This window comes from Pelophylax lessonae (assembly GCF_965119305.1).
Source record: "Pelophylax lessonae genome assembly, chromosome: 11".
Classification (NCBI taxonomy): Eukaryota; Metazoa; Chordata; class Amphibia; order Anura; family Ranidae; genus Pelophylax; species Pelophylax lessonae.
Window position 1 is genome coordinate 163,323,674 of NC_138778.1, and position 12,732 is coordinate 163,336,405.

The 12,732-nt window shown below is 43.4% G+C and overlaps 1 protein-coding gene across 1 annotated transcript in view; it reads right to left on the bottom strand.

Moving 5' to 3' along the window:
- The window catches only part of LOC309567461 (uncharacterized protein), a gene marked incomplete at its 5' end in the record, with an annotated part of 127,977 nt that overhangs the window by 57,328 nt on the left and 57,917 nt on the right, over positions 1-12,732 (bottom strand). The window contains 3 exons of the mRNA XM_082272850.1: positions 8,313-8,386; positions 8,580-8,651; positions 10,072-10,193. Coding sequence (XP_082128976.1) covers positions 8,313-8,386; positions 8,580-8,651; positions 10,072-10,193 — 268 coding nt within the window. The remainder of the gene's footprint in view (positions 1-8,312; positions 8,387-8,579; positions 8,652-10,071; positions 10,194-12,732) is intronic.

Here is a 12,732-nt window from a genome sequence, read left to right on the forward strand (position 1 = left end):
CGGCCAGAACACCAGCCGCTTGGGCACCATATGCTTGACAAGGCATATGACGACCTGCCATGCAGTCCGTTGACAACAGCACCTGAAAGAGGCACCAGATCAAAACAAGCATACATCACCTTGCTCCTCATCTGCGATCTCTAACCCTACTATACCTCATGCCTTCTCAAATACCAGCATTGAGAGGGATGATGGTATAGCAATGAGTGGCACAGAGACTTGCTGTAATGTTCTGGTACCTCTGGTACCCCTATTCCACTTTCCACTTCAGTGTATGCGTCCCACCATTCTCTTCTGGTAGGTGCGCATACACCTTTAAGACCGATGCTGTCATCACTGAGCGCCGCAGAGCGGCTATTTCAACCGCCGGCGTTCTCACTCACATGTTCGTTCAATGTGCCTTGTTGCTGACCTGCCCTGAAGCTCATATGCTTGCAAGCGTACCTCGCTGTCGGAACCTCGCTACTGATCCCTGTATCCCGCTACCGGATCACTCGCTCATACCGAACCTCTCTACTACTGCTTGCTATTAGTGATAAGTACCCCGCAGGGGAATCCTCCATAACCTTCCTACTAAGCTTACACTATCTAGCTCTGCATATTTAGGACTGTTACTATCATCTGCACTAATTAGATTGCTAGCTCTTGAGCCTACTAACATCTATCCTTGCACTGGGTTAGTCTTTCCTGTATGTCATCTGCTATCCTACCACCTACTACCATACATGATTGCTAACCTATCTGCATCCTACCTGTTACCATCTATGCTCTCATGGACATTTCTCTCAACTGCTGTTCACCTATTGTCACTGTTCATACCTGTCTCTTCAGCTCATCACCACTATACTGCTATATACATCTATCACTCCAGGAACATCTTATTGAGCGTGTATATTTGTATGCTGAATCAGACAGACCACAGTGATGAGTCTTGGGAGTTGGAATTGGTATTTCAATGTATCTCTACATGACTGTAGAAATACTTTCCCAGACATCCACATGCTCAGCGTCTTAATGCTAGCTTGGCCAAATTGCTAGCATTACAGTTGCTGCCTTTTCAGCTGGTAGACTCGGCTCTCTTTCGCAAATTTGTGGAATGTGCTTCACCATAGTGGCAGGTCCCAAAAAGGCATTACTTTTCGCGTAAGGCCATTCCGGCTTTCTACCGTCATGTGGAAGGCAGTGTTTTGTCCTCGTTGGACAAAGTGGTCAGCAGGAAGATGCACATTACTGCTGACTCTTGGTCCAGCAGGCATGGACAGGGACGTTACATTTCTTTCACGGCGCACTGGGTAACTCTGCTGGCAGCTGGGAAGGATGCAAGACAGGGTTTGGTGCTGGAGCTTGTTTTGCCACCATGCCTCCAAAAAGCTGGTGCTGGTTCTGCCACATCTGGCTATACCACCACCTCCTCCTCCTCTTCCTCCATGTCCTCTTTTGCGCATTTCTCCACTGCAGCAGCAGTGATCCCTAAGCTTTCAATGGGCTACGCAAGCAGACAGGCTAAAATATGCCATGCTGTGCTTCAGTTGGTCTGTCTAGGGGATAGGAGTCACACCGGTGAAGAGATTCTGTCAGCTCTGCAAGGGCAGGCTCAGAGATGGTTGACGCCACGACAGCATATACTTTTACTATCCTGATGGTCAATTGCCATTAAAGTCCCATCCCCAGGGGAATTTCTCTTCTTCCAAATCTATATTAGGGATGTTGGCACTTTTCCATCTAGACACCATCGCCCGAGTAATATCTGTATTTTCCTTTCCTCACATGGCCCCCTTTATGCAGATATCATTCTTGCAGGGCCACAAAACACACAGGAGGAAAAGGAGGAGGAGGAGGAGGATTTCGGCAGCATGGATGTAAAGGATGAGGATAGCATACAGCAGTCTTCAAGGAATGGTTTTGATTCCCCAGAAACCACAGGAGTTGTACGTGGTTGGGGAGAGGTTGCTCCTGCTGACAATGTCATCCTTAGTGACCCAGAGGACTCAGAAGCTCATGCCTCCTCCAACTTATGTTGCATGGGCTCCCTGATTCTGCAAAGCCTGTGAAATAACCCGAGGATTTGTGCTATCAAGGAGAGGGATAATTACTGGTTGGTAACCCTTCTTGATCCACGTTACAAGGGTAAAGTTGCAGAGATCATCCTGCCTTCGTAGAGGGAGCAGAGGATGAAGCATCTTGAGGAGGCCTTGAAAAACAATTTGTGTACCGCCTTTCCAGATACTGGGAGGTCAACATTCTCCGGACGTGTTTCTGAGGCATCTTTCAGCCAAAGGAGGAGCGGTGGAGAAGGCTGACCGATGCCTTTAAACAGTTCTTTTGCCCTCAGCAGCACCCAGGGCTGTTAGGTTTAAGCAACCATCGCCCACATCTCCATCATATGGTGCATGATTATCTAGGTGCAAGAGCAGACTTGGAGACCTTTCCAGATGCGCATCCACTGGCTTACTGGATCTTGAGGATGGACCACTGGGCAGAACTTGCTCAATATGAGCAATGGAGCTACAGGCCTGTCCTGCTTCCAGCGTGCTTTCTGAATGGACGTTCAGTGCTGCTGGAGGTTTTGTGACGAACAAAAGAGTGCGTCTGTCCACAGATTCTGTAGACCAGCTGACTTTTATCAAAATTAACCAGTCCTGGATCAACAGGAACTATCAGGCCCCTGATGCTGATGTAACTGATTGAATTTGCTAGGGGTCTGCCATCCCTTGAAGACTGCATATGCTGCCTATCCTATACCTCTACCTTTATTCTGCTAGCTTCCAACAATGTTTTTGGTTTAGGTCACTACCAACCCTCAAGGCCTAATTTTTCTGCACTTGTATGACAGGTGCATACAATTGAAATATCGTATGTCATTTTTAACAGCAGGCCCTGTCCCTGTGCCCTGCTAACTGTGAGGGGTTACGGTGTTCAGGCACCACCTTCCGCAAAGGCCCAATTTTTGGCACTTGTATAACACATGCGATTTCAAATTTGCATGGAATTCTCACCAGCAGGTCCCATTCCTGTTCCCAGCAAGAGTAACTGCAAGGCATTGGTTACGGTGTTCAGGCACCACCTATGGCAAAGGCCCAATTTTTGGCACTTTTATAGCACATGCAATTTAAAATTTGTATAGAATTCTTACCAGCAGGTCCCATTCCTGCTCCCAGCAAGATGAACTGCAAGTCCTTGGTTACGGTGTTCAGGCACCACCTATGGCAAAGGCCCAATTTTTGACACTTGTATAGCCCATGCAATTTCAAATTTGTATGGAATTCTTACCAGCAGGTCCCATTCCTGCTCCCAGCAAGAGTAACTGCAAGGCCTTGGTTGCGGTGTTCAGGCACCACCTATGGCAAAGGCCCAATTTTTGGCACTTGTATAGCCCATGCAATTTCAAATTTGTATGGAATTCTTACCAGCAGGTCCCATTCCTGCTCCCAGCAAGAGTAACTGCGAAGCCTTGGTTACGGTGTTCAGGCACCACATACGGCAAAGACCCAATTTTTGGTACTTGTATAGCACATGCAATTTCAAATTTATAAGTAATTCTTACCAGCAGGTCCCATTCCTGCGCCCAGCAAGAGTAACTGCGAGGGGTTGAGGTGTTCAGGCACCACCAACAACCAAGGCCCAATTTCAGTTTCAGTTCCTGCCGATACTAACCTTCCAGGTCTTCATCACTCCAGCCAGTTTACATAGCCGCCACTCAACCTTGGCCAGGTCAGATGACAGCACAGCGCCCCCACTAGATCACTGATAAGAACATATACAACACTTGATCTTTGCCAGTTTCAAATTAGTATGGAATTTTTACCAGCAGGGCCCGTCCCTGCGCCCAGAAAGAGTAACTGTGAGGAGTTGCGGTGTTCAGGCTCCATCAACATCCAAGGCACAATTTTTCTGCGCCTCTATGACAAGTGACAAGTACATGCGATTTCAAATTTGTATGGAATTCTTACCAGCAGGTCCCATTCCTGCGTCCAGCAAGAGTAACTGTGAGGGGTTGGTTACGGTGTTCAGGCACCACCAACACCAAAGGCCCAATTTTTGGAACCTGTATGACAAGTACATGCGATTTCAATTTTGTATGGATTTTTTAGCAGCGGGGCCTGTTCCTGCACCCAGCAAGAGTAACTGCGAGGAGTTATGGTGTTCAGGCACCACCAACAACCAAGGCCCAATTTTTCTGCACCTGTATGACAAGTAAATGCGATTTGAAATTTGTATGTATACTTGTATATGACATTTTTTTGCTTTAGAAATGTCAGTATTGCTGCAGCAAGCTACATACATTGTAGAGATGCACTACTTTACAGGCACATTCAGGGGACCCCCCAGGCACGATATTTGAAGAAATTTTTAATTTTTATAGTTTCACTTTAAGCCTCATTAAAATAAGTAAATCAGTGCTCCTTTAAAAATGATAGATTTTAAAAATGTTTTTTTCATTGCTACATGTTCCCCAGGTCAGACTCAGGACCCGGACCCCCATACAATTTTTTGGGGCAATAACCTGCATTTAAGCCTTCAAAATGAGGCGGTTTGGTTTTCGAGGATCGAGTCCTATAGACTTCAATTGGGTTTGTTTGTTCGAACAAACTTTTCCTCTGTTCGCGGTGTTCTGGTGCGAACCGAACAGGGGGGTGTTCGGCTCATCACTAGTAGGAATTAATACAAACTCATGGTATTAGAATATTGATTTTTACAGTATAGAGCTAACATAATGTCATTATTATCAGAAGGGATCACCTTGCATAAACAAATAAATGGTCAGTATATTAAACTTGGTGCAGTTAGATCAGTTAAAAAAAAAAATTAAGTTAGCAGCTACAAATACTGTAGATATGAAAAAGCAGCGCTGATCTAAGTGTAGATGATAGGTAAAAAAAGTACATTTAATTAAAATTGCACTTACAAAACAGTAAGTTAGGGGTATGTAGAGAATGACACCCCGGCTAATCTCTACGCCCACCGACCCGAAGCGCTGGAAGCCACCGGCGTTGCAATGTGTCTGAAACCTTTTTATGGGTTTCCCCAATAGCCCCCTCATCTGCTATTGTTATCATCCCCACCACAGTACCCTAGTCACACGAGACCTGCTACAGCGCTTGCCTACCCACCTCTCTTTAGCTACAAATACTGGAGCTACCGACTTTTTAAAAAAAAAAGACACTTACCTGTCCAGGGATCCAGCTTTTTTTGGGTCCCCAGCACTGCCATGTTTACTGTGGGAAGCTGGCTCTGACTCCCTGCAGCTTCATAGCTGGATCCCCATGGAGCCCGTGTGAGTCGTACTGTTCTTTGTGAACAGGCCTGCAGCCTCCTGTGACCTGACGTGTCCCAAGAGGCTGCAGCCAGTTGGAGGGGTGAACTTCCGCTCGGATCACCTAGGGAATCCAAGTGGAAGTGGAAGAGGGTACCTGGCAAATCTAGGTACCTGCTTTCTTAACCACTTTCCGCCCGTGCTATAGCCGAAAGACCGCTACAGTGCAGGGTCACATTGCCGGGAAGGCATCTATGGACATCCTCCTATGATCACGCTGCTGTCCTGCCCCCTGTGACCTGCATCGGCAGGGATCTGTGATTGCTGCGTCCTTCGGATCACAGATCTAGTTTAAGAGCCAGTAACAGCGGTTCTTTAACATGGGACCAGCTGTGCCCAATCACAGCTGATCACGGAGTAAACAGGATTTACTGGATATTGGTAGTCCTCTCCCCAAGGTGACAGCGTGTGAGGATAGGAGAGCAGATAACTGGAAAATTTACACAGGGGACATCTACACTGATAATCAGATCACTGATCATCAGTGTCCTGATGATCAGTGCAGCCCCAACAGTGCTCACAAGTGCTGCCAATCTGCCTGTCAGTGCCTATCAGTGACACCTATTAGTGCTGTCTATCAGTGCTACATATCAGTGCAGCCTCATCAGTGCTGCCTATCAGTACTGTCTGTCAGTGCTACATATAGGTGATGCCTCATCAGCGCACATCAGTGAAGGAGAAAAATTATAACAGAAACTAATAAAAACGTTTTTTTTTTTCATTTGTTTAGCAAAAAATAAAAAAACACAGTGGTGAATAAATACCACCAAATGAAAGCTCTTTCTGTTTTAAAAGAATGATAAAAATTTGTTTGGGTACGGTGTTGCATGACCGTACAATTGTCATTTAGAGTGCTACAGCAACGAAAGCTGAAAATTGGCCTGGGTAGGAAGGGGGTGAAAGTGCCCAGTAGGAAAGTGTTTAAAAACTAATTGAAAAGTGGGAAAGGAGGGGGGGTAGGAGGAGATAAAGCAGAACTTCCCTTTCAGGTGCAGTCCTGCTTTATGGTCATTTCAATTTACAAGGGAGTATTCCTTCGACAGAAAGGCTTCTTTACAGTAGGGGCTGTGAAAATGTGGAATAGACTTCCTCAGTAGCTAGTCAACTTTGTATTTTATTAAGAAAAAATAAGCTGGATGTGTTTCTAAAAGAACAGAATGGCTATTAATAATTATAAGTAAAAAAATGGTAGAAAAAAAAGATGTTTTTCTTATAGGACACAATACAAAGGATTTTTGCTTTCCTCTTGAGGCACTGTGGATTTAGGTTTCTAAGGATGCAAAAATGTTTTTTTCCTATTGCTTGAAATCGATGGACATATATCATTTTTCAACCTGACTAACTATTTACGTCCTTTAAATTACCTTTTAGGCCTGATGCATACTGGGGCTCTTCAAAAGCTTTTTATCTGGCAGGAGAAAAACAGCTTTAACCACTTAAGCCCCGGAAGATTTTACCCCCTTCCTGACCAGGGCCTATTTTGCGATTCGGCACTGTGTGATTTTAATGGACAATTGCGCGGTCGTGCGACACTGTACCCAAATGAAATTGACGTCCTTTTTTCCCACAAACAGAGCTTTCTTTTGGTGGTATTTGATCACCTGTGCAATTTTTTGATCATGCGCTATAAACAAAAAAAGAGCGACAATTGTGCAAAAATAGCAATATTTTTCACATTTTTTTATATGAAATTCTCCCCAAAAAATGTAAAAATCTAAATTTTTTACCATTTTAGGCCAATTTGTTTTCTGCTACATATGTTTGGTAAAAAAAATTGCAAAAAGCGTATTTTGATTGGTTTGCGCAAAAGTTATTGCATTTACTAACTAAGGGAAAGATTTTTGTCATTTTTATTGCTTTTTTTTAACGTGTAATGGCGGCGATCTGCGATTTTTTTGCGGGACTGCGTCATTGCGGCGGACTGATCGGACCCTTGACTGACATTTTTGACACTTTTGGGGGTACCAGTGACATTACTACAGTAATCAGTGCTATACATATGCACTGTTACTGTAAAAATGACACTGGGAGGGAAGGAGTTAACTTTATTGGAGAGCGAGGGGTTAAGTGTGTCCCTAGGGGCGTGCTTCTAACTGTGATTGGATGTGGCTGTGTGTGTAACAGCACAGATCAACAGTCCTACATAGCAGGACCGTAGGATCTGTGCTTTTACACAGGGAAGAATGACAGGCGGCTTTGTTTACATTAGCCGCCTGCCTTTCTCCCTCTCCACCCGACGATCGCGAGTGACCGGCGGACATCGGGTCCACCGGTCACACGCGCGGGCTTCTTAGGGTACGAGTGGGGGCGGGAGCGTGCCTCCGGCGGTGCACGCTCGCCCCCTATTGGCTCCCAGGCTAGTGATGTACCAGTACTTCACTTTGCCTGGGAGGGGCTGACCACCGCCGTATATAGTCGGGCGGTCGGCAAGTGGTTAAAGGCACGCTTAAGCCTCATTTTTGAAAATGCGCATTTTTGGGTGTTTATTAATTTCATTGGCCAGAATGTTAATTTATTCTGGCCATTGAAATGAATAAATGCTCTAGCGCTAACCATGCCTAGTGCTTACCTGCGTTTTGACATGTTTACACACATTTATGTGCGTTTTGGTAGTTTTTTTAACGCACACGTGGTGTTTTTTGGAGGGATGTTTAGAGGCAAAAAAAAAAAAAAGTCAAACGCCTGTAAAACAGGCATGTTGAGCTCAGTTGTGCATGAGACCTTATCTTGTGTAATTAATGTCCAACTCTAGCAAAAAGTTTTCTGTCCATTTTGGAAAGCATGTGAACGGTTTATAACCTCAGTCAGTTTTTATTGCTTCTATACCTCCATTAGGAACATTTCTCGTAATTTTCTGTGTCTCCATTATAGACACTTCCCCCCCATTCTTTATGTTCTGTTGTTTCTGGAACATGATTTGAGGAAGAATCCCTCCAGTGTGGGTCAAATGCAGCCAAAAAATAATAAAAACAAAAAATGGTAGAGATTCTAATCCTACTTTATTCACAATGTACAAGTTTGGCTGGAATGGAGCTTTAACTATATGTATTAAATGCATGTTTGGCATATCTTCTGTTAAGAGGACAGAGATGATAGTCAGAAAGGATGCAGGTTTTGTTCAGTCAATGTTTTATAGTTTTACTTTAGAGCATTAGCATTAGGTAGGTGTCCCAACACAAGCCAGCGCGACCTTTTCTTGTCTTTACCATCGACTTTCTTTAATGTAGCCTTTCTTTTTATTTCCTTAATTCTTCAAATTGCTCACTTCTGGATGACACAACCTTCCCATCTACCACTTCTTCAATGATGGTCTTCACCATTACGGCTCTGGTTGGTGCTGCAAATGAAGAATTTCATTGATAATTATTTTAAAACTCACACCCGCTATTGTGAAGTCTGTAGCGTGGAGAGCGGTATCCCCCGTACTGCGTTCCAGCTGACTTCCGGGTGGTCTTTAGGTGGAACACACGCCGCATACCCGGAAGTCAGCTGGAACGCAGTACGGGGGATACCGCTCTCCACGCTACAGACTTCACAATAGTGGGTGCGGCTTCAATTTTAACTGCATTACATATGTAATTTTGATCTCTATTCTCGAAATAAACATTTTTAAATGGTATTTCACCATCTGGAGCCATTTATTTTTCCCTAACCGGATCTTGAGGACATCGCTTACCTAGGAAGGGATCTCGGTCTATGAGGGATAAGCCCAGCGGGTACCGCATTTGAGGCCAGGAGGGCCACCAAGCCTTATTGGTCTTTGTGCCGTAAGGCAACTCAGACCCACTACATTTGGTAAGCGTACATCTTACTTACCCCTAATCACTCGATCGGTTTTTTGGACCATAGGAGGATCTAGCACTGAGCACCTGCACTTTTCTTTGCACTGCAGTGATATCAACTCTCACCAAGTCACATATGTACTTTTTATTGGACTTTAATTTTGCACTTCTATGCACTTTTGACACTCAATTGCTTTTATGATATTTATTGGGTATACCATTTCTTAGTATGCTCGCAATCCAAGGTTTTACTGTATATGCATATGCTAATCCTGGATCAGCTGAGAAATTTGACTCAGCCAGTTGCCATTTCCTTTACAATTGATCTATTAAGGATATCTTCTAAAATCTGTAACAGCCCATTGACAACCTTGTATTTATATAATCAGGCCAATACCTAGCAATTACAGGACCTCATAGCAAAATGTTGATGGGGCCCCAATCAGTGGCAGCTATAATGAACCCCTAAGACTGTTACGAAGTGCGGAATCATATGCATTTTAACATCCCTCTTGAGCCCAGCAGTGTATTAATGGCCCTAATGGCCAATGTGAATTCTTGCCTTCAGGGTTCTGCTTTATGGATGGCGCTCCACTGTCTCTTTCCACTGTAATGCCTCTAAAGGCAACTTAGACTAGATGGACCACGATATCATGATTTCCACTTTTACAGCTGTTACCCTGTTGCTGCATGGATTAAACCTAGTTTGTGATTCTCAGCCTCTGAGCCAACAAACAACGAGATTTTTCAATGAGAAGGCAAAACTAATAAACAATAAGTGAGTTTATGTAATGACCAGGCGCCCTATCCATGGGTTGCACACTGACTGCATCATTTGCTATGCCTGTAGTTATGCCCTTGCATTTAGTATGTAGTTATGCCCTTGCAAGATACAACTGATATAATCTCATGTTTATGAACACCTTTTAAATTATTTGTTGAACAGATATCAACCAATCATTCATGTCTTGTTACCTTTTCTGGAGTCCACAGAGGATGTCTGTGATATGGTAGTTGAAGATGGGGAAGTCTGTTTAGCTGATACTGTTGAGGAGGAAGATGCAGACTCTGAGGATGAGCTCTGGATGGAGGGTTTACTGCAAGAACAAAGGTTATTGATCAATGCATCATAGTATAATGGTTAAATAATGAATAAAGGTACAAGCTTTCAGACAATCAGAATACTTTTGCACTTCTCCTTAGGTAGGAACACACTTCTTTATAGCTCCATGCTTGTTCTCCTCCCAGGGCCCCGCTACATCTTCTGTCATAACTGTAGGCTAGGTCCCTAGGTAATCTGTGCTGCATGATTTGTCACAGTAGCAGGGAAACTGTTCACTAGTGAAAGGGCAAAGCATAACACCCCTTCACCACCAGAGTATCCGTCACCTCCGCAAAGTCACCCATTTCCTGACTGGTTGGTTGCATTAGCAACATCAATATGGTAGTCATTAGCAACAACAAAAATGCCTCCTTAGAACAGTTTCCCTTCTTGTTAGACTTTGGTACTGTATCTTCTGTAACATCTCTAGTCCTCTGTTGTAAGCCTTGTTCTTTGATACGTTATGCATGCACAACTTTAGTGACTTCAGATCAGGTCGAATAGATGAACAACAAAAATCTTTATTAATGTAGTTAGATGACATATTTGGTAGCATCTTCAATACATTCCTAACAAAAGTTCTCTAGTGCCACTGAATAAAGCCCCATTAGTTAGTCATACCTTGCTTAGGCAATAAATCTAAAGAAAGTCCTTTGCAAGGCAAGAATCCATTATTTGCAGTAGATCCATATGAGGTAGTGATGATCCACAAAAGGTAGTACCGTAAATCCATGACTGGCGGTATAAGTTTATGTATGTAGGCTTCATACCTCTCTTAGAACCCTGACTGGGTCCCACCCTGGGTCCACCCTCCTCCATTTCGAAACAAACCATCTATGGCAAAGCAACAGGTTCGCTTTAAAGTCCTTCCCAAGATCACATACTTAATTTAATTTCAATCCACTGCAGCTCCATTCAGCAGCTGAAAGCAAAGAGCAATACACGGTATTTCGAAGTATGGAGGAGCATTTGACTCACTCCTCTTTTTCTTTTGTACCTGATGTGTGTGTGATAGCCCTGGACCAGTAGACGTAAAACCAGTTCAGATTGATCCACTGTAAAATAATTATTTCCTAAAGAAGCAAATTAATGATTGAAGTCTGGTGTAGACTAGGTAGTAGATTCTTGAATGTTTATGGAGGAGCACATGGTATAAAATTTCACCCCACTTAAAGCAATTTTTGAAACATTTAATGGTTAAGAGTAGGGTTGAGCGAACCCGGACTGTATTGTTCGGGATCGTACCGGACTTTTGGGTATTCGATACCTGGACACAGACCCAAACATTTCACTGTATGTTCGGGATACTGTCCGTTGTTCGGTAATATTATTTCATGTTTTGGCGCGGTTTTAATGGCGCGGTTTCAACAGGTGCAAGGCAGCCAATCAGCAAGCGTTTAACTAGTGTGCCCTTAGAAGCCATCACAGCCATGCCTACTAATGGCATGGCTGTGATTGGCCAGTGCAGCATGTGACCCAGACTCTATATAAGCTGGAGTCACATAACGCCGCACGTCACTCTGCTCAAACTATACTAGGGAGAGGTTCCTGATGCTGCTGCTGAGGGAGAGATAGGAGATTATTGTAGGGTCAGGCTGGAGATTGCTTTGAGGGAAAGAATAGGAAGAATCTTCTTTAATCAGACAGCGATCTACATTGATTTTATTGTGTGGGGGTGCAGTGCACAATCTTTTTGCCTGGAGGGAGAGATAGGAGATTATTGTAGGGTCAGACTGGAGATTTCTTTGAGGGAAAGAATAGGAAGAATCTTCTTTAATCAGACAGCGATCTACATTGATTGTATTGTGTGGGGGGTGCAATGCACGATCTTTATGCCTTGACCTGAGCCCAGTGAGGAGGAGGAGGGAGAAAAAAAAAACTTTTATCAGTCTGTTAGGTGGGCTGCGCGCGGTGTGTAGCGGCCATGTAATACAAACTCAGTGCATATGTGTCTGCCTAATCTGCATTTAAAAAGAAAAAAACCTTTTTCCTTCATATTTTACTTTGACATACAGTGTTTAGACACTGGTTTTTCTAATCTGCTCTTCAAAAAGCACCAATGTAAGGGAAAAATTATTAATTTTCAGTATTTAGGGAAAAAATATATTTTTCAGTTTTTCATTCAAATGGGTTTTTTTTTTATTCATTAGCGGAATAGAACAACAACAGTGTCCAACCTGTTAGGCGTGCGCTGTGTAGCAGTCATGTAATGCAAGCTCAGTGCATATGTGTCTGCTTAATCTGCATTTAAAAAAGAAAAAAAAAATTTCCTTCATATTTTACTTTGACATACATTGTTTAGACAGACACTGCTTTTGTAATCTGCGCTTCAAAAAGCACCAATGTAAGGGAAAAATAATTATTTTTCAGTATTTAGGGGAAGAATTTTATTTTTTTTCAGTTTTTCATTCATACTTTACTGTGACACTGTCATACAGCGTTTAGACACTGCTGTTCAAATCTGCTCTTCAAAAATCACCAATTAAAGGGAAAAATATAAATTTTTCATTCATACATTACAGTGAGATACACCC